This window comes from Tenrec ecaudatus, chromosome 8, assembly GCF_050624435.1.
Source record: "Tenrec ecaudatus isolate mTenEca1 chromosome 8, mTenEca1.hap1, whole genome shotgun sequence".
NCBI lineage: Eukaryota > Metazoa > Chordata > Mammalia > Afrosoricida > Tenrecidae > Tenrec > Tenrec ecaudatus.
The window spans coordinates 7,877,014-7,900,486 of record NC_134537.1 but is presented as its reverse complement, the minus strand read 5'-3'; the positions used below and the strand labels follow the sequence as shown (position 1 = coordinate 7,900,486).

General features: G+C 48.1%; 1 protein-coding gene across 2 annotated transcripts in view; it reads left to right on the top strand.

Moving 5' to 3' along the window:
- Positions 1–2,308: 2,308 nt before the first annotated feature.
- The window catches only part of SNRK (SNF related kinase), a 54,471-nt gene continuing 33,306 nt past the window's right edge, over positions 2,309–23,473 (top strand). The window contains exons 1-3 of one of the 2 annotated variants that reach the window (XM_075555988.1): positions 2,309–2,441; positions 15,964–16,025; positions 21,112–21,802. In XM_075555988.1, coding sequence (XP_075412103.1) covers positions 21,214–21,802 — 589 coding nt within the window. In that variant the 5' untranslated portion in view covers positions 2,309–2,441; positions 15,964–16,025; positions 21,112–21,213. The other variant, XM_075555989.1, reaches the window with a different exon arrangement.

Sequence of the window (23,473 nt, the reverse complement as noted above, 5' to 3'; positions counted from 1 at the left end):
TCTGGGGCCACAGGCCTCCAAGCGGAGGCCTTCACCCACTGGATTCCCTAGGGAGGCCATTAAGAGTGATAGTTTCCCCTGTAAGCAGGCTACAGGGTTCCCCAAGTAATGATACCTCCCTGAGGGGGAAAGTGCAGGTCTTCCCAGCTCTCCAGCCACAAAAGGGTCAACTCCGCAAACCCAGGGTAGGCATTCTTACTTGACAGCGCTACTAGATTTAGAACAGCACTGTCAAAATGAGGAGCTTCTCGTGTGGTTATTTTTCCTATAGGAGGGACCAAGTAACCAGACCTTGCCTGTTGAAGCCCACCACCTGAGGCTCCCCTCCCACCCCACCCCAGCACTCTCCTTGCAGTCACCACCCAGCGACTAGGCACAGGGTAACTGGAAGTGCCCCTCTAAGAGTAAACCCAATCAGAAGTCCGAGACTCAAAGGATTCACCCCGCCTCACCTCCCATTCACCTTCAGAAATGCTTGAGAGAAGGGCAGAAAGGCTTCCCACATGTGCAGCTCAGCCCACTGGTCTGCCAAAGCCATCCGGGCATCTCTCTTTCTTCGGGCCAGCTAACCCACCGTGCAGATTCCGTGTCCTTGTTGGCGCGTGCCCGTCTACGTCAGGGCTTCCTTCTGGAGGGGTGAGGAGGCAGGTGGAAGCCTCCAAGGCCTAGCTCAGGTCTGGCACGTGTGCTGGGCACCACTTGAAAAGGGGGCGGGGGATGGGCACGCGGCACTGGGTGGTTTCGATTAACCCTGTAACGCCCAACGACCTTCCTTAAACCCGGTCCACAGAGGCGGCGATGAGGAGGGATATTGCTCTTCCCGTTCGAGCCCACAGGTGCGCGGGGTGTTCCGAATGACATTTTCAGGCACCTCACGTGTGAAAGGCACTGGACTGGGGCAGCCAGACATGAGGGAGGGGTGTATGTGTGTGTTGTGTCCACTAACATCTGGACTCACTGCCATTGGGAGCAGTGACCCTATGTTGTCCAGGGGATGGCAGGGAATTAGTGGGAGGGGTGGCGGTATGCATGCCGGGTTCTGACGCTGCCCCTTACAACCTGTGGTTTTGAACTGCAACCCTATAGCCCCGAGACTTCTTATTCACCTTGAAATTGGGGGCTTCACCTCAGCGATTATGCTTCTGAGGGGCCAGAAAACGGAAAAATAAGAAAAAAAAAATCCCAAACTCACTGCCATGGATTCGGTGCCAACTCATAGCGACCCTATAGGGCAGGATCGAACACCCCGAGACTGTGACTCTTTAGCAGAGTAGAAAGCTTTGTTGATTCCCACTGGTGGCTTAAGGTGGAGGGAAAGCACCTTGACGTCGTTTGTTAGGAACCGGGAAGAGCTGGTCTCAGTGCCCTAAGCGCTCAGTGGTGGGGGTCTAGTTGCCTTCCTCGCATCCACACCCCAAATGTCTCAGGTTTGCGTTAAACTCCCTTCCTCAGTCACCATCCAGTGCCAGGGTAATGCCTGGCGCGTTTAACCCCCGACTTGGGTATTTAGGAGCCTAGAGGTGCAGTGGTCAAAGCACTTGCCTGCTTCCCCTCCCCCCTTAAAGGCGGGCAGTCCGCATTCGAACATTAGGGCCTTGGAAACCCTGTGGGGCGGTTCTGTCCTGTCCTAGAGGGCCGCTAGAGGAGTGCGTACTCACAGCAAAGGGGTTGGATTTGGGGGACCTTTTACCTTTCCGGGGCGTTTCTGGTTAAGGCAGCCTGGTGGGAGTAAATGTCTCCGCAGACCTTCAGCGCAAGCACCGTGTTGGGAGGCTGGGTTTTCCTCCGTTTTGTTTACATAACAAGAAAATCAACACCATTCCGAAAAACTGGATTCTCACAAAGAAACGGCGGCCTATAGACCGAGAGCCCCTCCCACCCCCACCTCGCCTAGCTTACACCTGGGCTGGAGGCGGGGTGAACCGCAGAGGGTAAAGTGCACGCTACCTGTCCCCGCCCCCCACGACCGCCCCCCCCAGACGCAGAAGCCAGTGCAGACACAGGCCCTTGCCGCCGATTTCCCCCGACGGCTCCAGACACTTGTCCCGGCCTCTGTCCCCGCGCCTGCCTCCCCGACAGATCCCAACCCTCCTCGGGGCGTCCGCCCGCTGGCTCCGGTCCCGCAGTCCACACTCCCTCCCGCCGGGGCGCTGCCGGGGCGCCGTCCAGCAGCGTGCGCGCGGCGGACCGCAGGTGCGTCCTGACCCGCCCTCCCAGAGGCCCCGCCCTCCTCGAGGCCCCGCCCCGGCGCTCGCGTCACTGTGACGCGCAGCCCGCACAGGCGCAGCTCCGTCACCCCGCCCCGCCCCCCCCGCGCGGCCGCCCGCCCGCCCGCCCGCCCGCTCAGTATTATGATTAGCGCGGGGTGCGGGGACCTGGCAGCTGGGAAGGAGCCTCCTGCGCCGCGGCCGCTGCGGACGGACGCCCGTCTGCTGGCTGAGGTAGGGGCGAGCGCTGAGCGCGGCGGGCGCGGCGGCCGTCTGCAGGCTGCGGGCCGGCCTCCTCCGCCTCAGCCGTCGCCGCCCCTCCGGGGCCCGGCGCGCGGGCCGGGGCGTCCGCCGCGGGCGCAAAGTAAGTTGCGCGCTCCGCGATCGCCGAGCCAGCCGGCCGCAGCTCGCGGCCCGGAAGGACGCGGGGCCCCGGGCGGCGGCGGCGGCGGCCCCGGGCGGCCGAGGCGGCGGCGCGGCCTGGCGCTGCTGGGCCCCGGGCGGGAGCCGTCCGTCACTGCGGCGGCCAGCGCGGGTGCCGGGAGGCCCTGCCCTTGCGGCCGCGGCGGGATTGCGGCACCCGGGGAAGCGCCCGCATCCCCGCGCCCCGCCCCGGAGCGGGCCGCGCGCGGCGCCCGGTCCTGCCCGCGGAGCCCGGGCTCTCGCACTAGGGTGTGTTCTGAAACCCTCTGGATGCGTTGCCTTTTTGCGAAGGAATCCTCCGATCTGGCCGCAGCGAGGGCCACCTCGGCGGAACTGCAGCCTTACAATAGATCGGGGATCTTGTTGTCTGCGGAGTCAGGGCGCCGAGGTTCTGCGGGGAGAGATGCAGGGTTCTGCGGGGAGAGATGTTCCCGAGGGAGAGGTAGAATTCCTTTTTGGATTGGGAAGCCTCCCTTTCTCTTCTGTAGATGACTACTGGGTAGTCAGCGCCTGTTGATTTCTTTCTGGACCAGTGTTTGTTTGTTTTTTCTTACAAAATGCTTCCTGTTTTTTACTTGCACTTGGGAGCTAGGAAAGTGACAGCTTTTCCTTGTGGGGATCCCTGGAGTTCGGCTCCTCCAGCAGCTTCCTAGGGAGTTCGGTTCACGTCCAGTGTTTGTGGAAACCGAGCTGTAGTCTTGAATCTGAGACTTCTGGAGATGGAGGAGTTCGCCAACTGTCAAGTTACTTTTTGCCTCTTCTGTTTTCTGGATTGTATTCCCAGAAATCCTGGGAGCTGATTTACTGGGTTTCTCGTGTGTGTGTGTGTGTGTGTGTGTGTGTGTGTGTGTGTGTTTTTTGAAGTTTCAAGGTTTGCAAGCGAGGGAGCCTCGAATGTTGGGCTTCCTGTTGAATTTCCGTGTGTGTGTGTGTGTGTGTGTGTGTGTGTGTGTGTGTGTGTTTTGAAGTTTCAAGGTTTGCAAGCGAGGGAGCATCGAATGTTGGGCTTCCTGTTGAATTTCCACCAGGATTCCCGGCAAATGTTAAATGCCTCACTTTGGGTTTCTGGTGTGCTGTTAGGAATGGCTGTCTCAAACCAGTCGGTTGTCCTTAATTTATCAGAAAGTCTATCTGTGCACTTTAAAGCTTGGTGGTTGTCAAGGCTTATGTAATCAACTTGTTAATTTATAATCTTCTTACATTGCTTTCCAGATTTATAAAATCATTCCCTTAAGGAAATCTGTCTTCAACGTCTGCTTAAATATTTCTCTTGGAATTGGATTTCTGAAGAGGAATGTATTGTGCAAGTGATCATTGAACCTTGCTAATTAGATAACTTTCTTTGGGGGGGGGAAACTCAAGCAACCAAAAGACATTGACCATTTTATTCGAATATCTGTATCATTGTCGCTGTAAAGAAAATAGGTGACATTCCCCTTGTATAGACCCAGAAGAGAGAGAAGCTACATGACATTCCCAAGGTCACATGAAGCAGGGTAGGATTGACAGTCAAGTTCAAAGTGGTAACACTTAATTGCCTGCACATCTTTCTGGGCATGGGCTCCTTCAACCTTAGGCTTTGAGTGCTGCCTTTCTGGTTTTTAAATTTGCGCGAGGGATTTTGATTGTTCCATTTGTATACAAAAGTGATTCTAACTCTATTCGTTCTTTGCACTTCTCAGTCGATGTTTCAAGTATATACAATTGTAGGCAGAGCCATTAGTTTAAAACCTGGGAACTCAGAAGTCAGAGACTAGAGAAATTTTATATATATATATATATATATATATATATAAATTATCCTTATGAAGATGGAAAGACAACCTGGCGCAATGGTTAAGCACAGAAAGGTCGGTGGCTGAAAGTCCCTGGGACAGCATTGTGACAGTCTGCTTCTGTAAGATTAATAGTCTTAGAAATCCTCTGGGCCTGTGATCCTGTGCTCTACCCTATAGAGTTTCGGTGAGTCAAAGTGGACTTACTGACAATGGGCTTGGTTTGGGCTTTATTAAAATGGAAGAGTGTTCATGTTTTTACTGGTTACAGGAAATTCTGTGGGTGTTCCTGTCATCTAGAAAGTGAAACTGAATAGAAAGAAGGTATTTAATTTCGGAGAGATTCGGCTCCAATGGCTCTAAGGATTGGTATAAATAAGGCACGATTTCTTCCCTGTAGCATCTTGTCTGAACCTGAGAACTTCTTGCATTGCCCCATAAAGAACAGTATCCAGGAAAAAACTTAACATGCGGCCAGGATTTTAGGAATTAAAGATAAGAGTTGAGGAACTGCAACCCCCTAATTTAACTCCCAGCTGTTTGCTTCTCAACTGAAATGTTTTAGCCAAGGCACTTTGATATGAAAACTGTTTTTCAGAATTTTGGTATTAATCCATGTGTACCTGACTGAGTGCTTTTTAGGTGGAAAAGTGGCATGGATACTGAAAGTTTAAAAATAAACTTAACTTTTGATCGGTAATACACAGAGTTTCTGTGTGTCTGTTTAGGGGCCTGTGTTAGAGCGTAGGCACTCAGACTTGGTTTACTGCCCCCTTTTCAGGGGAGGAGAATAACAGCATTACTCTATACTCTCCTAGCAATGAAAAACTTTGGTACTGCAGTCATTAAGCCAGGATAAAGTATAGTTATCTGCTTTTGTGGCCACCTCCTATTATTCCATTTCTTACCCCCCCCCCGGGGGGGGAAGTATCCCCCACTTTGGGAACACTGGGCTCAAGGGCGAGGAACCCTGGTGACAGTGTTTAAGCACTCACTGCAGACTCGAAGGTCAGCGTTCTGAACCCACTAGCCACCCTGCAGCAGAAAGATTTGGCAATCTGCTTCCGTAAAGCTTCTCACAGCTGTAGCCATCAAGTGCATTCTGCCTCAAAGCCACCCTGTAGGATGGGGTAGGAGCCTCCGCATGTCTCAACTTTGTCCTGCAGAGTGGCTGGCAGGTTTGAACCCGTGACCTTACTGGTTAGCAGCTCAGTGTGTGACCCACTTGGAAACCCTCTGTCTGGTGCTACTCTGTTCTGCAGGGTCACTGTGAGGCAGAATCCACTTGGTGTCCATGGTTTTTTTGGCTAGATGGTACTAATAGGAAAGCAAATAAAACACAACTTCCTGCCCTTAGGAGTTGGTGGGTCCTTGGGAGCGAAGGGGAGGCATTAGCAGGCAAACCTGTGGTCAGGTGGATTCAGTGGTGGGGCATGGGCAGAGCTCTGAGGGAGCCGAGGGGGGGCAGTGAACAGTCTGACTTGGCAGTGCTTCCCAGAGGTGGCAGCTGAGAACTGGTCTGGAAGCCAGGTAAGAGTTCCCGGGCCGGGGACAGGGCTCAGGCTTTGGAAAGGATCCAAAGATAAAGCCAAGTGTGGGGGGAAGAACTTGTATCCAAGTGGGTGAAAGGGACTTGGGGCAGACACAGGGCAGCTGCTGTCTTTTAAAATGAGTTTATAAAGAGAAGAGGGAGGTAGTTAGGGTAGTAGCTTTGGGGGACTGGAGGAAGCAAAGCTTGTTGGTATTTTATTAAAATTTTAGAAGAGCTGGTCCAAACCCCCAGGCATGATGACATTGTGAGTGAGTGTGGGCACTGGAAGCCTGTTGTCCGCTCTGTATGTCCCGAGGGAAACCACTTCTTGACACCGGTGAGGGCCCTCCCTCAAGAGGGTCCCTGAATGTTTCTCTTCTGCTGTCACTTCCAGGGCCTGCTGAGATTCTGCTTTGGCCCCTGCAGCACTTGGCCTCTGCTCAGGTAGGCTCCACCATGCAGAACAAAGCAACCACAAGACACTGGCTTCTTTTCTTCTCCTCTCTTTTGCTGGGCCACCCAGTCTGGGGCATGGCACACGTCTGCTTGGCAGTTCTTTCCCAGTGTGGGGGCGTTATCTGCCAATCCAGCGTGATGAGACGGTTCAAGTAAGGTGGCTTCTGTGCACATGTGAATCCAAGCCCCCTTAGTGACATGCTTGTCCCAGGCCGTGTAATGTGCACGGTGAAGTCAGCACTCCGTTTGGGTGGGCTGTAGGACCTGTGACTGCACCCCCCCACCCAGCCCCCAGGCCTCCGTCTCTCAGCTGTGGACAAGCAGTCATCTTCCTTAGGCTCCGGAGGCTGTCCGCCAAGGGAAAGCCAGGCCCAGCCCGGAGTCGTTCCTGCTGCACAGCCTGTGTGTCCAAGGCGTGCTTTGATAAAGGAAGTGTAAAATTCTGATCCGCAGTTTGTGGGCTTCAGCAGCAGCGTATTCCTAGAAACCTTTACTTATTTTCAGGCAGCTGGGTTGGGTTTGAAATGGGCTTCAGTGATAGAATTGCAGAGCTTGAAGCCAATCTTCCCATTTGTATCAGCACATGGTAGATGCTCCGGAAATGCTCCTTTCTGTCCTCTCGGTCCATGTGAATGACACTGCTGCCTACTGAGAGCCCTCCTAGGTGTCCCTGCCACCTCTATGGTGAGCTCTTGAATTCTGCTTCCAGAATGTGTCTCTGACTCAGTTACATCCTTGTCACTACTACCCTCTTTAAAAAAATAAAAAACATTCACTGTGACCCTGTATATGTCACACACACACACACACACACACACACCCATTTGCGGTTTCAACATTCTCATATTCAGTGCACTGGCGTTGTCTTCACCAGGTTGTCCAACCATCAATCTTACCCTACCTTCATTGGAGTGCCTTTAAGTAATCATTTTCGCCAGTCTCTCCTCTCCTCTCCCCAGCTTCTCCCCTTGCCCTTCTGGTCTGATCTCGGGGCTGCCGACATGCTTCTATGGTTCAGCTCTCATCCCTGGTTGCTGCTCCCCTGCTCAGGAGTCTTCTTAGTGCCTTGCCTGCATTTCTCCATTTAGTAAAATGTCTCTATTTATTGGGCCAATGTTGTACTCAGGAGACACTGGAATACAGAGGTGACTAAAACCGGACATGACCTACCATTTATTTAATCCAGTGGGAGACACAAATTATGAGTCACATGATCACACAAATAACTACCACCACCACATGGTGATAAGGGCCACAGTGGGACAGGGCTTGCGAGGGTGGATACAGGAGCATGGACAGGGTAAGACGATGCTTTCATCTGTCCCTTCAAGCCTGCCACCCCAGCCCGAGGAGTAGAAACTGATTTGCATGGAAGGCAGTATCCTTTGGGCACATGGTTGTTCCCTCCCTCTCTGACCTTGTCCCTGCACACTCATGCACTGTCCTTGCACACGATGGATTCTAGGGACTCTGTCTTGGAAAGCCTCATCTCCCCCCCCCCTCCCCAACAGTTCAAGTTTTAACATACACACAAAGATGAATTTCTTTGGGATGCCATCCTTAAATTCCTGAGACACAGGGAAAGAACACCTCCTGTATGCTTCTCGCTGTTGGAAATTGTAGAGGATTTCAGGCTGGGACCTTTCTACTAGATTCATAAAGGCTTTTAGGGCTGTTAGGGATGAGAGGGTTCTGAGAGCAAAATAAGATAGGAACTAGAGACACAGCCCCTCTCAGATACTGGAATCTCCTGGGAGAAAGAACTTGGAAACACTGAAAAACAACAAAAAACCCTTTGGGCAATGTTGATCCCACTCCGAAATTGCTAATACACATTACCTGTTTCACCTCCATAATCCTCAGACCCAAACCTACTGCTTTCAAGGTGGCCTCTGACTCATGGTGCCCTCTCTAGGGTTTCTGAAGCTGAGAATCTCTCCAGGAACAGACAGCCTCGTCTTCCCGAGGAGCAGCTGGTGGGTTTGAACCCCCAGCTTTGCAGCCAGCATCCCAGTACTTTCCCAACAGCCTGCTTGGGCTCCTTCAGTAACTCCACGGGGCTCTGCTCATCTTTGTTTCGTGGGTAGGCTTTGAGCGGCCAAATCCCTTAGCACTCTTTCCACTGCATGTTTGTAGAGGAATGACCTGACTGTCTTTAAGTGCTCCTCTAGGGTGAAGACCATAAGAAAGGTTGACTGGTCTTTTGAAAAGCCAAATTTTATGTCTGCTGCCCCAAGTGCCTTTCCTGACGCCCTCTCCTCTCCTGTGTGTACGTTTGGCTTTAGATTGCCTGTTGTCCTTAGCTCTGCTGGGTCACCCTGACTCAAGGCCGCCCCTGCACAGTGGAATGACCTGCTTCCTGGTCGCGCTGGTGTCATACAACCTGGGGAAGCGACAGGGGCATGTTGAACTTGGGTTCATGTGCAGCCACGTGGGTGCCTCTGTGTTTGAGATATTTTGTTATGCATTTTACGTTTACCGCATTTTAGATTTAAGACAGGATTTGTTGCAAATATTTACAGACAAACTTTATGGTAAAGTTTAGTGTTGTGTTTTATCTCATTTTCTGCAGATTAACAGTTACGTGCCTCATTATTGAGTCTTATGAATGTACTAACAAAATTTGAAATAAGCATGTTTATTCTGTACTTCTGAGCTTTATTATGCCCTTTACTCTCCTATTTTGAGTGATTTGTTAATCACCTTCTGAAGGAAAATGCTTTTTCAGACACCTATGGAGAGCCTATAATTTGTAAAATATATTAAAATCGAGGTATTGGAAAGGGTATAGTGTTTAAGGAGGAAAGAGATCTGCTTAAGATGTTTACCGGTGCTACTTATGTGTCACAAATCCTTTGTCTTAAATCTAAAATGAACTTTTCAGTTGTATGGGAAAGGTAAAAACTTTGCCATGACATATAAGTAAACAACAAAGTCCCTAACAGAGGAAGGAGCCCTGGTGGCGTAGTGGTTACAAGTAGGGCTGCTAACGGTAAGTTCAGTTCAAAACCACTAGCAGCCCCTCAAGGGGAAGAGGAGGCATCTTATCTCCATCGTTACTGCCTTGTAGGGTCCACATGGAGGCGATGGCATGAGTTTGTTTGGGGACACAGCAGGCCCCATGTGGCTGTTCATGAGCCCAAGTTCAGTAGGGTTCCCTCCCGAGTACAGGCTGTGCGGCCCCCAGGGGAGGCAGGACTTGCCCTCAGTTGCGTGGCCTGCCCTAAGGTGAGGTTGCCAGATGCACGTGGCAGTTTTACGTGACTGTCAGTTCTCTGCCTTTGACAGTAACCTCATTTCTCAACCTGGCATTTTCCGGCCAGTTCAAAAAGTTTGTAAGTGAAGTAGTTGTTGGTGTGTGTTAGGTGAGTCTTTGGTGGCGCTGGGGGAATTTCTTCAGTCCAGTCTAATTGATTGCTGGGTCAGGTAACTGCATGGTGTATGCGAATTGGAGGAACACCAGACATGTCAAAGTAGAAGTATTTTCATGCACTTGTTTCCCTGGGAATTGGTAACGGCTAGTTAAAAGGAGGCACTGCACGGTTTCAACAAGAAACACGGGGCTCAGGGGTTGATTGAATTTGGAGACCAACCTAGGCAGCTGTGACCTCAATGTAGGATGGAACAAAGGAAGTCCTTAATCTCGTTGGCCCTGGTGGCACAGTGGGTTAAGTACTAGGCTGTTAACCTCAAGTTTGGTAGTTCAAGCCCACCAGCTATTCCTGGGGAGAAAGATGAGGCTGTCTGCTCTTGGGATTTAGTCTCGGAAGCCCATGGGGGCAGTTCTATTCTATAGGGTCCCTCTGAGTCACCATAAACTACATGCCAGTGGGAAAGGACAGGGACTGTGCTGCCCCTGACATAATCAGGGCGCACATACTGGTCCATGAAAATAGGCTCGTGGCACCTCTATGGCCTGAAGGAATTGCAACCTTTCTTCCTTAAGGGAAGCAAGCGGTCTCATTGAGTACATCTTGTTTATTAAAAGTACACACACAGGATTTGAGCAGTATATTTTCAGTGAAATTGGCCCTTCGAGGTCTTAATGGAAAAGTAAACCTAGGGCATAATTATGTACAAAAGTAAAAAAAAAAATGCTACTGCCTCTATCTTCCCAGGACTAGGAAAGCCACGCGTCAGCACTGCGCAATCTAAGGGACACTCTGGCAAACCCAGTTTGTTGTGTTGGCGTGCACACAGATCTCATGGCTTTGGTTTCTGTTTTCCTCTTCATTGGGATCCACATACTTTGAAGTTTCACGTGCAATTTTTCTCATTTTGAGGATTTCTCCATGAAGCTGCATAGTGTTCTGTGCACATACGGGCTGTCCTGTGAGCTCACATTTTCCATATTGTTGACCTTTATGCAGTTTCTGTTTTTTTGCATATGTAATGTGGCACATTGTTGAAGATAAATATTTGCATCATTGTTCCTTCAAGATAACTTATTTAGTTGTGAGATTATATAGATTATATATATAGATTATATATTTGAAGGTTCTTAGTATGCAAATGTATATAACATTTTTCTTTTTCAGAAGGGTAATTTAATTTTTGTCAAATAAGTGGTGTGTTAGTGTTTTTGTTTATGGACAAACATCATTTTTATTTTCCAGCATTCTTTTTAGGCTATTTTTTTTTCATGGCCGTCCTTTCTGCAATATCAACAGAGGAAAAAGGTGTCAGAGTTAGAATGAGTTTTGACAGTGTTAATAAAAGCTCTGGACAACAGAGATTTAGATTAAGTCTGAAAATTTCCTCTAACTTCCTTCTTCAATTCTGTTTTTCTGGCAAGAGTGAGCAGTTATGGATTAGCTCTTTATTTTGGAGAAATTTCTACACACCAGCTTTTGTTTAAGTCATTATTTATCATGCAAGTACTTCATGCCAGGACTGTCACCATGCTAATTTTACGTCTTGCCCTTAGGCAGAAATGGGGACATGCTGAACATTTTCCACCACTTTTAATGAGAACCTGGTTCTTTTGAGGAATTTGTGCTGATTAGCTGTGTTGCAAGTCCAAGTTAGAGGTTAACCTCTATTTCTCTACAACTACTGTTGCTACTCGGTCTGCCCCAGTCTGCCCTGGCTCGTAGCTTACTTTCCTCAGAGGGAATGAAACCGGCTGCACTTCAATTCAAGGCAACCTAACCACTGTCTGGAGAGTCCAGAGTAGGCTGCCTCCACCTGGTGTGCTTCCACCCATCAGTGGTCCCCAAATCCAGTGAAATCTACCACTTAGAATAAAATTTTTAGAATATATGTTAGTAGGTAGTTGCCTTGACTTGGAAAATACATTATTAGAGACTAAAGGTACGCGTTGGTGTATTTCTACTAATCAGTAGTACATGCCTTAGCTTTTCATTTATAGTCCTAATGTTTGATTCCTTCTGATAGCTGCAGGATGTCCCTACACAGATTACAACATAGTGAGATTACAACATAGATTATAGCATAGTGAGACTCTTCTGCACTGTTGGGCCTGTGTGTTTCTTTATCTTTGAGTCATGCCTTCGACTGCCATCTCCCGTGAGGAGCCATGCGCTTCTGGAAGGCAGGACAAGGGAGGTTGTGCTGGTTTTCGTTGACTTAGAACCCGTTGGTCCTCCTTGAGGATTTAGTTGACCGCCTTCAGCAATACCATTTTTTTTTGGTCAGTAGTTATCTTTGCAGTTTGAGGAGTAAGATTCTCACTACCAACTGGTCGGTTCCAACTCAAAGCAACCCTGTAGGACAGGCTAGAACTGCCCTTGCGGATTTCCAAGACGGACCCTTTACAAGTGTAGACAGACAGCACCGTCTTTCTCCCGTAGAGCGGCTGGTGGCTTTGAGCTGCTGACCGAGGGGTTAGCAGCCCAGTGCGTAACCACCTCACCATCAGGACTGCTCCTGGGGGGGGGGGGTCATAGTCGTTAACAGAGTGTCCGTTGGCTTTTCTATAGATAAACTGTGTAGCCTGACATGTCCCATAAGTGGGAATTAAAACTTTCACTTCTTGGTCTTAGTTAAAGATAGCTTCATGTATGCGAAGCTTAACTGCAGTGTTACCAAACTCTGCACAAACTCAATTTCCAGTTGTTGGCAATAGTGGGAGAGTATAGATTTTAAAGCACTGGTTTCGTTGTTGTTGTTGTTGTTGACAGTCATTGTATGGTTGGGTATTGGTGGTCTGGTTTTAAAGGAAACTCTCTGATGTTCCAGGTTTGACCTAGAATGGCAAGAGATGGAGCCCACTCGGCCTCTTTGGCTCATTCCTCCACTTCCCCTAGGCGTGCACGGGCCAGATCCTGGCAGCACCATCGCTCCTCAGCCTGTGATTGTGCCCATCCTACGTCTGAGGAGAGGGTTGTGTGATCCCCACACTGGCGGTGATGCCAAGGGAAGGCTCACAGTGGGTTTCTACAGTAGTAACAGTGCATTCCAAACTGACAGGAAGCTTAAGAGAGGCTGGCTCTACAGCTGTTTTCAGCAGCTTGCCAAATGTGTGTAGGCCCACCCACACTTCCTTCCTCTTCTCTAGCCACACCCGCACGCCTCACTCGTTCCTGCTCCCATGAGCTAGAACATCCGTCTCTTCTTGCAACATGCCAGCTTTTGTTTCTCAAATGCAGACTTTCCCATGTCATTTAGGTCCAGGCGAGTTATTTGAAGGTGTGACGAAGTCAGACGGTTACTTGGGAATGGCCTCTTTCAGTGGTTTTGCCGTTTAAAGAGATGTCACCTGAGCAGTAGAAATACTGACTGACACAGTAACTGTGCAGTGCATAGAAAAGTGCTCATCACCTGAAGCAGAGAAAGAAGTCTTTATTGGGCTTCCCGTGTGACTCCCAGATCTTTGTAAAGAGTGCCGGGATCCTGGCCACGTCTCCAAACCCGAATGGGGGTCATCCGGATGTGATTTCACAGGGTCTGTATTTTCTCTTTTGGCATTCTTGCATCTCCCCAAGCCCCTAAAGCTGCGGTTCTCAACCTGTGGGTTGAGACCCTTTTAGGGGGTCGAAGACCCTTTCACTGGGATCTCCCGATTCATCACTGTAGCAAAATGACAGTGATGAAGTGGCAACGAAAATCATTTTATGCGTGGGAGTCACCACACCATGAGGAACTGTATGAAAGGGTCGCAGCATGAGGAAGGTTGAGGACTACTTCCCAAAAGGGAACATGCACTAACTTATTTTTTGAGGGAAATATGTAGAAAATGACCAGAGATGTGTTTATTTTCTCATTTTATTAGGAAGAGATTGGGTCTAGACATATTTCGTGCATAGAAAAGAATTTGGAAGGCTGTGTACTCAAATGCTGACACAATGGTAGCATCCTAGAAGTAGGATAATGGGAGTTTAAGCAGCTCTTGGTAACATGACGCTCCATTGTGTATGTGTGCGTGGTTGCAGAAAGGCCACTAACATGTTAATAGGACTCATCTTCCATGTGGGCCCCTCGCTGCTTCCCAGACTACGTTTTCAGAGTTCCTGTAGGAATCTATCACTTTGATAAAGACCATTTAGACCTGTGGTTCTCAACCTTCCCAATGTCTCGACTCTCTCATACAGTTCCTCATGGTGTGGTGATCCCCCAACCATTAAATTATTTTTGTTGCTACTTTATCCCCGTCATTTTGCTACTGTGATGAATCAGGCAACCCCTGTGAAAGGGCCATGCAACTCCCAAAGGGGTTGCCACCCACAGGTTGAGAACCATTGATTTAGACCTTTTTGAAAGGGCGGCTTTGGTAGAAAGTCATCAGAATAGTACTTTCAAGGCAAATGCTGAGGTTTGGTGGAGAGATTTACTGAAAAATCATCCGATAGCTGATGCCCAACGAGGTACATTATTTATTGCATTGCTCCTTCTGAGTCCTGTGCTATTCTAAATGCTTTACCTGTGCTCACTCCTGTCTAACACTTTGTAAGGAGGGAATGGACCGCATGCGGAGGTCAGGTAGATGTTCAAAGTGCTTTGGCTAGTGAGGAGTAGAACTGGGACTCCCAGCCAGTCCTTAGCTGCAGTCAGTGCTCTGCCTCTGGGCTCCCACACTGCCTCGCCGCAGAGCCCATGGGTGGGACTGAGCTGAGGAAAGAGAGAAGGCAAAGTCAAGGGGAGGTGGTACCATGGCCCAGTCGGAGCTGAAGGACGGGGTGGTCCCCCTGCTGTTCTCAGGTCTGGGCCTGAGCTTCCCTTCCTTTCCCTGCTTCCTTGCTTTCACATCCGGGGGCCGTCACTCCCTTTTTCACCTGTTCTTGTCTGCTCTCCCCCACTGCTTTCCCTCCAAGCTCCTCCACTCTTGGGCTTCGTGATCATTCAACTATAACTCACCCATAGTGCATCACGTGAATTACTGTGAGACAACCAGCTCAACCTTTAGCTACCAACTAAAAGGTTTGTGGTTTGAAGCCACGAGTGATGCTATGAGAGAGAACTGGTGATCTGCATCCATAAAGAGTACAGCCAAGGAAACCCTCTCTCCGTCATGTGGGATCACTAACTCAAAGGCCTCTAGGTTGTTTGTGTGCCACTTCATTGCCACAGAAAGGCCTGGAGTACTGCCTCACTGTGGATAGACATGGTCTGCTTACACTCACTTTGTTCATCTCCAGTGGAAAGCTGTGTGTGCTCCTGATGCTGGCATTGCCAGTGATGTCCCCTAAGCTGTTACATGACAGCGTGGGGGCTTTGTGTATTTTGTGAGCCCTCAGGGGCCCTGCAGATGGGATGGGCTTCAAAGCCAGGTTGAGCAGGATGAGGCCCACAGCACTGCTGACCCCTGGGCAAGTTGAGCCACATTGTCCCTACTTGCATGCTCACAGTGAGTACTCCATGAAGTGGCGCGTAGTGCCAGTTACCCAGGAGGCATTTAGAAAAGGGTGAGCACAGAGTGGGTTCTTGCACTGGTAAGTCAAAAGGTATTGCTACCCTGGGCTCCAGTTCACACTTGCATGGCTTTATTCCAAACCAAACATGTTTGGACCCCTCTCTGATCAGTAGATGGCTGCACACAAGTTCTCTCAGAAGTGTGTTTGTCATAATCTCCTTTCAGTGCCTTCAAAACATGGAAGTAGATGTTTGCTTGTTTGTTTGTTTTTGTGCCAGGAGAAAAAGCGATGTTGAGCGCAGGGCTAGGATCACATGTTTAGCAAAACTTTAGTAGATGGTATCTTTATAGGGTATAGCCCTACAAGGAAGCGATGTTGGGAAACAGTAGCTCCACATTTGGGTGTTTTTGTTTAACGAGTTTCTGTGATTTTATGCCAGTCCGGTTTGAGTTACCCTCATAATACATTTTTCTCCTTCCACCCTGAATCAGTTATTTCAGCCAGCCTTTCCAAGCTCTCTACCTGGAAAAATATCTGTACCGGTTCACTCTGAAAAGTTTTTCTTTTACTAAAGGTAATAAACAAGGGCTTGTCATTCATAGGCAGAATAATAGCGGCTGACCAGGCCCCTAAAACCAGATTTGTTTGGGGGGTGGGGCAGTTTCATGAAAATCTAGCTGTAGGCAATAGGACTTTTAAGCAAGGTTAGAACAAATAGGGATAAACTAACTAGAATTGCGTTTCTTGTTTGCTTTTAGGGGGAAGAAGCAACTGAGGAAGCCAGGCGATACCGAGGCTTATTCGGTATGCAGTCTGCAGGGTAAGTCTTTGAGTGGCCACCCATTCACCCTTGCGCTCCATAAACCTCAGCTTAACGTTTGCATTGTTCAGAATGTCTGAGCCACAGCAAGATCCTCACATACCTAAAATGATTCATTTTTCCCTATTCAAATTTGATATTAGGACTAGATGGTGGGCTAGTCTTCAAAAAGATATTCAGTAACAAGGATTTTCCTTTTGGTCCTCTTAACTCTCCAACAATCGTAATGCTCTGTCCTTGGGCCTGCAATTTGATTGGCGTTCCGTAGACTCTGAAGCAGGGTACTCTACAAAGAGTGCGTTCTCTGAGAGTTCAAGTGATTACTCATTTACTGTAGGGTGTCGTGGCTGCTGAAGACTGCAGAGAATCACAGTCTTGAGCAACGTACTGGCATGGAGCAGTGAACTCACCGAGGACGATGGGGGCCGAGCTTTGTTGATGGTCTCCCTAGAAGAGTGTGCTACAGAGGACAGCACTGAAGACACAGCCCCGGAGAGTGGCTGTTCTGTCCAGACCACACGGTTGCAAACTAAGGAGAGAGTGAGAGAACCTCAACATGGCCCACCACGCCCAGGTCATCCCTACTCGGAGCAGCCAAGGCAGAGAGAGGACCGCAGGGCCAGCCCCACCACAGACACGACCTTCCCTCACTGACCCATAGCACTACGGGGGACAACACTGGAGACACTGTGCGGAAAGTGTGCCTGGTCTGCCCCACGCTCAGCGGGGTGAAACTCAAAGGGAGTGTAACAAGGAAGCAAGGGGAGCAAAGTTACCACGTCCCCAAGGAATCCTGAAAATAGACTTCTGACTCAGAGGGACAGGGCTTGGTATCTATTGGGTTTTGTTGTTGTTTATTCGCCATATGTTTAATCTGTATAAGATAGGCAAGACAAACAATCCTGAGGAGAAAACAATGGGACCAGCGGTCCCAGGAGAACATGGCAGAGGAGGAGGAGTGGGGAGCCAACAAACTCAGGGATAAGGGAACAGGAGATCTAAAAATGATGGCAAGTAGGGCGTATAATGGGGGTGGAGTTTAATCAAGTGCAATGCATCCAAGAGGAATTACTGAGAGTCGAATGGAGGGTGAGCATGATAGTGGGACAGGAGGAAGGTGAACAGAAATAGAGGAAAGAAGTAGGAGTTATAGCTAAAGGCATATATATATAAATATATTAACTTACAATTAAAGGGATAAAGGCCAATGTACATATATTTCTATGTTAAGTATTAAGATAGCAGATGGACTTTGGGCCTCTGCTCAAGGCCGCTGTAAACACAAGCACATTTTGTTCTAATAACCTGGCATTCTGATAAATCACCTTCCAGACAAGATTGCTAAAGACAAAATGGGTGCATAAGCAAATGTGGTGCCCGGCTATCAAAAGATAATCGCATCTGGGGTCTTCCAAGCTTGAAGTTAAACAAGCAGCCATCTATCAGGAAGCAACTAAGCCCATATGGAAGAACCACACCAACTTGTGTGATCACAAGGTGTTGACAGGATCAAATAGCAGGCACCAGAGGATCCAAAACAGTTATATCGATGTGAGTGAGGGGGTGTTGGAGCAGAGACCCAAAGCCCATCTGTAGACAGTTAGACATTCCCCTGCAGAAGGGTTACAAGGAAGGGACGATCCAACCAGGGTGCAGTATAGCACCGATGAAACACACATCACACATCATTCTTCTAGGTCCTGAATACTTCCTCTCCCCCGCCCCCAACTACCATGTCCCAGTTCTACCTTAAAAATCCAGCTAGACCTGAGCACACACATTGGTACAGATAAGAGCTCTCAACACATGGAGTTCAGGACAGATAAAATCCTCAGGAACAGTAGTGGGAGTAGTGATATCATAGGGTAGGGGGATGGTGGTGGTAGGGGCTGAGGAGAAGGGAGGAAGAAAGAAACCTATCACAAGGTTGGATATATAGCCCAACCCCCAGGGTGACGAATAACAAATATGGGTGAAGGGAGACAATGGACAGTGGAAGATATGAAATAATAATGATATATAATTGATCAAGGATTCACGAGGGTGGGAGGGAGGGGGGAAAAGAGGAGCCAATACCAAGGGCTCAAGCAGAAAGAACATGTTTTGGAAATGCTGATGGCAACATATGTACAAGTGTGCTTAATACAATTGAATGATGGATTGTAAGATTTGTAAAATCCCCCAGTAAAATGATTAATAAAACAACAGTGAAAAACGGAATCCCGGTGTTGAAACTCACAGGGGGCAGTGCTCCTTGCCCTGCAGGGTTGCAGCAAGAGGACACCGCCTCGACGGCAGTGAGTTATTGTGTCATAAAGAGGGCCGGCCAACTTCGTTCCCAGGTACTCCAGGAGACGAAACATGGCTTCTTTGTGCCGCTCTGCTGGCACGAAAGGCTGTTCACAGAGATGATGCCTGGCTATCTCACGCCCCGATAAAAAGTTCTCTCACTTATTACCCTCATGATGGAATAGTTTAAAACAAAAGTGAAAGTCTCGGTTTGTTTATAGAAAATCTAATGTGTGTGCACTTGCCAGGAACACCTCTAAACCAAATTGATGAAAAGAAGGAAGCTGATAAGCGGGGGGTCTCGAAACTTCATGGAAAATTAAGCCGGAAGATGAAGTCCCTCATGATTGGAGGGTGGTGTGAAGAAGTCTCTTGAAAGTGAATGTTGCATTTGCAAGTGTGTGCAATTGAAACAGAGACTAGACGTGGGAAGAATTTTAAGAATAATTACTGCCCTGAAAATTAATTGAAGATAAAGAATTAAAGAGGGTTTTCTGCCCAATGGGGTTAACCTACAATTTTTATTTTTGAACATTAAAATATCTGAATTGAAGTTACTTTTGGGTATCTGCTGAGCAAATACGTCAGAGTTTCCTCCGTTAGGATTTCCTTATTAATCTTTCCATTGGAATTATCAGCTGAGCGAATGCAGAAGAAATCTGCTTTCTCTCCACAGTCTGCACATGGTATTCATTACTTACTTTAAATATTAATACGTGAAGTGTTAATCATTTTACTTTGGTTCTGAAATCAGTTGTAGAAAGCGTAAGGAACAGACTTTGGTGTCACACAGCCCTGGAGTGTTACAGGCTGACCCTGCAGCTGCGGCCAAGTCCCTTACTCTCTCAGTATGTCTCCAGGCGTGGCTGACAGTTAAATGAATGGTATGGCACATTCACTCAGTGAGTGGTAGCTGCTATGTGTTGTAATACTTACGGAAATAGACTTTTTAGATTAGTGAACGCGTTAACACCGTTTTGCAGGTGTGTGCTATGTAAATACAGATACATACATCCCGGGAGCCTGGGTCAGATCATTTCCGTGTGCCTGTAAGAATGACTGGTGCCTGGAGCTGTTGCTGTTTTAACAGAGGTATTCTAACTAACGTCCCTTAGCACAGTCAGACTGGCTGTGAACGGAGGCTTTGAAATAAGAAGTAAGCTTTCATCGTAGCTTTATCATTTAGTTGGAGCCCTGTGGTATCATGAGCTACGCATTGGGTTGCTGGTAGAACAGACTGGATCCCCCAGTCGCTCCTCAGCAGGACGGGGAGGCTTTCTGCTCCCAAAGAGATAACGGCTCCGTGATCCACAGGGCAGTTCACCTCTGTCACACACAGTCACCAAGCTGGAATCAACCCAGCCGCACTGAGTTCAGCATTTGACATGCTACTTGTGCCTAAAAGCGCAGCCTGTTTTCCTGGCTCGTACCAACTTCTCAGTATTGTAAGGATCCAATGAAACAATCCAATCCGATGCATTTTGCACAAACGGGTATGTAGATTTTCAATAAATGCTCTCTTTTTCCTGTGTTCTTTTCAGTGAAATTTGAGATTTCAAGGAATTTAATGCTAGTCCTTAAACACATACACACATACACATGCGTGCGCGCAAGCGTGCACATAAGAAAAATCTACCTGTTTGTACAATTTAGCTTTCTCAAATCTTGCTAACTCTGTGGAATAAATAAGTGCTGATCTAATAATGCCTAACTGGAAGTGTGACCCTCCCTGGGTGCATTAGAAAGGTCTCCCCAAAGGGTGAGAAATAGGCCAGCTAATCCTGAGAGGTTGCTGTGGGCCTCACTGGGTTTTGCTGGTCCTTTTCATTAATAGCTGACCCGCATAAAGTACGGAGTCCCCCCTGTGCAGTTTAAAGTAGCATCTCAGTTTGTTTGTCTGCACGTTCATTTGTTTCTCCTCCCCCAGCATATCAATCCAAACGGGCTCTAAGAGTACATGCTCCTTTATTCTCAGCTTGTAAGCAGGTCTTGGTGGGTTCTGTTGGAGGACTGGAAAGCCGTAATAAAGACAGGCAGCACGATGAATGGGCTCATAGTCAGAAAATATTTCTTAAGCACCCACTCCGTGAGCGGTATTGTACTAGTGACCCAAGAGCAAGGAACTGACGGCCTTGTAAAAACTCTGAAAGCATCTGAATTTGAGAAGTTCACAAAGTGAAGATATTGGTGGAGGCCAGAAGAAGACAATAGAGCGTAGAATAGAAGGCTCTCGAGAACCTTCCAGTGCAGGCTGAAGGTGGTGTGCCCACATTCCAGTGGAATAAACAGCTGTCACGTGGAGGGAGGGAGAGGTAGCTTCCAGCGGGGAGCGCCTGAGTGGGCTTCCCTTAAAGGTCATGTGTGCGCGTACAGGAAATTGTACCAGCCTTGGGACACCAGGAAACGGCTCTTGAGTTTCTGCCCCAATGTTTATTGTTTTTCCTTTCCTGTCAAATCTTGCCCTTTTTATCGGGCCATTAATTGATGTTACTTTTGGGAAATGTTTGCTTTTAAAATGTAGCTTATCAAACTTGCCAGTTTTCTTTCTTCTGATACCTGAAAGGAAGTGTATCTTACAGAATTAATTTTTTTCTTTTACAAAATTTTATTTGAGATTCTCCCCCTTTATAAAGAACCTGAAATAGAGGAATACGTTCTTATAAATGACCCTGACTCGTTTTTCTCCGTTTCTTTATTCCTAAGCGTCTCTCAGAGCAAAATGGAAGAAGCCGTTTTAAATTCTGCCCCAAAAGGGAAGTCCCAGGAGTGTCATGTTGTTTCTCCTCTTACTTTACAGATGTCCATGGCGATGTTGAAAATGAATTCTCTATTTTCACCAGACAGCCTTTTATGAGAAGATCTGTTTCTAAGGTCAAGCGCTTTCTTCTGCTGGGCCAGCATGGCAGGCTTCAAGCGAGGGTACGACGGGAAGATTGCTGGATTGTATGACCTGGATAAAACCTTGGGCCGGGGCCACTTTGCCGTCGTTAAACTTGCCAGGCACGTTTTCACGGGGGAAAAGGTGGCGGTGAAAGTCATCGACAAGACCAAACTGGACACCCTCGCCACTGGTCATCTTTTTCAGGAAGTGAGGTGTATGAAACTAGTGCAGCACCCCAACATCGTGCGCCTTTATGAAGTGATTGACACCCAGACCAAACTGTATCTGATTCTAGAACTCGGGGATGGGGGAGACATGTTTGACTACATCATGCGGCACGAGGAGGGTCTTAATGAAGACGTGGCCAAGAAGTACTTTGCTCAGATCGTTCATGCTATATCTTATTGCCATAAACTGCATGTCGTGCACAGAGACCTGAAACCAGAAAACGTGGTCTTCTTTGAAAAGCAAGGTCTTGTGAAGTTGACGGACTTTGGCTTCAGCAACAAATTTCAGCCCGGGAAGAAGCTCACTACCAGCTGTGGCTCGCTTGCGTATTCGGCTCCAGAGATTCTGCTCGGCGATGAGTACGATGCACCTGCAGTAGGTAGGTGACCTTCCGCCCGTGCTTGCCCACATGCACTCTACCACCGAGCGTCACACGTGCCAAATTGGTGGATTAAAGAAAAACTGGGTCTGATAGAATGTGTATTGTGAGTGTCCCAGCTAATTAAACTGATCTCTCACATGCTGTACTATCCCTAAAGACGGCAGTTAGTCTTACTCCCTCTTTCAAGTGGCAAATATCAAACATGTGTTTGCCACCACAAAAGGAAATGAGTAAGTTATCATTGAAGGTAGCCTCTCAAAAAGGACATTTTTTTAAAAGTACTTTGACTGTCTTCTTAGATTCTTAGGGTAGGTGTTGGCCCTCCCCATCTCCTTCTGAATTCCTTCAAGCAGGTTTTTGAGAGGCATTGTGAAATTATAGGGTAATTTAAAATTTGAGAATTGGGATCCTTTATAAACTATGACATTGACCTCTCTCCGCTTAATTTCTTCATCAATAAAATAAAATGAAATCTATTACAGGTATTGCTTTCCTAAATTATTTTGCTTGCTTTTCATAGCGACCTGTGTCATCACTATTGTCAGTCTCATGGCACAAGATAGGGAATTAGTACATTGGAGTGTCTGTTACACAGTAGGTTCTGGAAGAGTTGGTGGGGCCCTGCACTGGCCCAGCCCACTCTGGCCTGCTGCTCCCCAGGGACTTCTGTGCCCGCACCTGCCATGAGTTAGCTAGTTCTCCGTAGTGGATATGTTTGCTGCCTTTCAGCCGTGTCATCTCTGCCCTTGGGGATTATGTCTGTCTAGAAAGTGGCATGATAGGAGTTTGTGTTTTAATTTTTAAGGCTTTGTTCATTTGAAAGAGTGGTCAGATTTTACATTTTTGGTTTAATGTGAGAGAAATATCTCCTAATCACAAATGCACATGAAGTCAAACTTCTTAAATGAGGGGTGGTTCATTTGTGTTCTGGCCATTTGACTCTAGGATACGGAGGATGGCTGCCATGACTGTCAGCACCCCGTACACCAAGGTGCAGCTTCTCATGGTGATTGGTGCCTTCTGGGAAAGGAGAGGAAGTGGTGTGTGCCCACTATCGTAACCGGCTTCACCAAGATCTTTCACTGGAATGTTTGAGCACAGATCTTTGACTCTTGGAACAACTCTAGTTAGAAAGCGGGGGAGCGACAGAAGTGGAAGCACAAATGCATGCCTATGAGAAGACGCTCGGATCTCCTTGGTAATCCATTAAAACCACAGTAAAATACTGGCTTATGCTGTGCTAAAAACTAAAACTAACGCCATGCAATAACCAGTGTTCCTCAGACCACGGAGCCACAGAGCACTACTGTGGAGAGGACAGTTGGAGACTGTGCCGTGTGGGGCCATCTCACGACCCAGCCAGTCTTTGTCCGCACCGAGACGGCCCTGCTCGGGTACAGGAGGTATTTTCAAAGAGCGCCTCTAGCGGCGTTGTTAATGCTTTATCAACAGGGGGAATTGCTTGATGTTTATGTTATGGAATTCTGTACGTTAATGAGGATGAGGGAACTTGAACTCTGTCAGCATGACTGATTGAAAGCCTACAAAGCGGTTGTGTCTTGTTTAGGGATGGGTGAGATGGATGCATAAAATTTAAGATGGGTTATACCTCGGGGCTGGCATTTCTAGAGTTTCAGTGCAGCGGTGACATTTTATTTGGGTGATGGG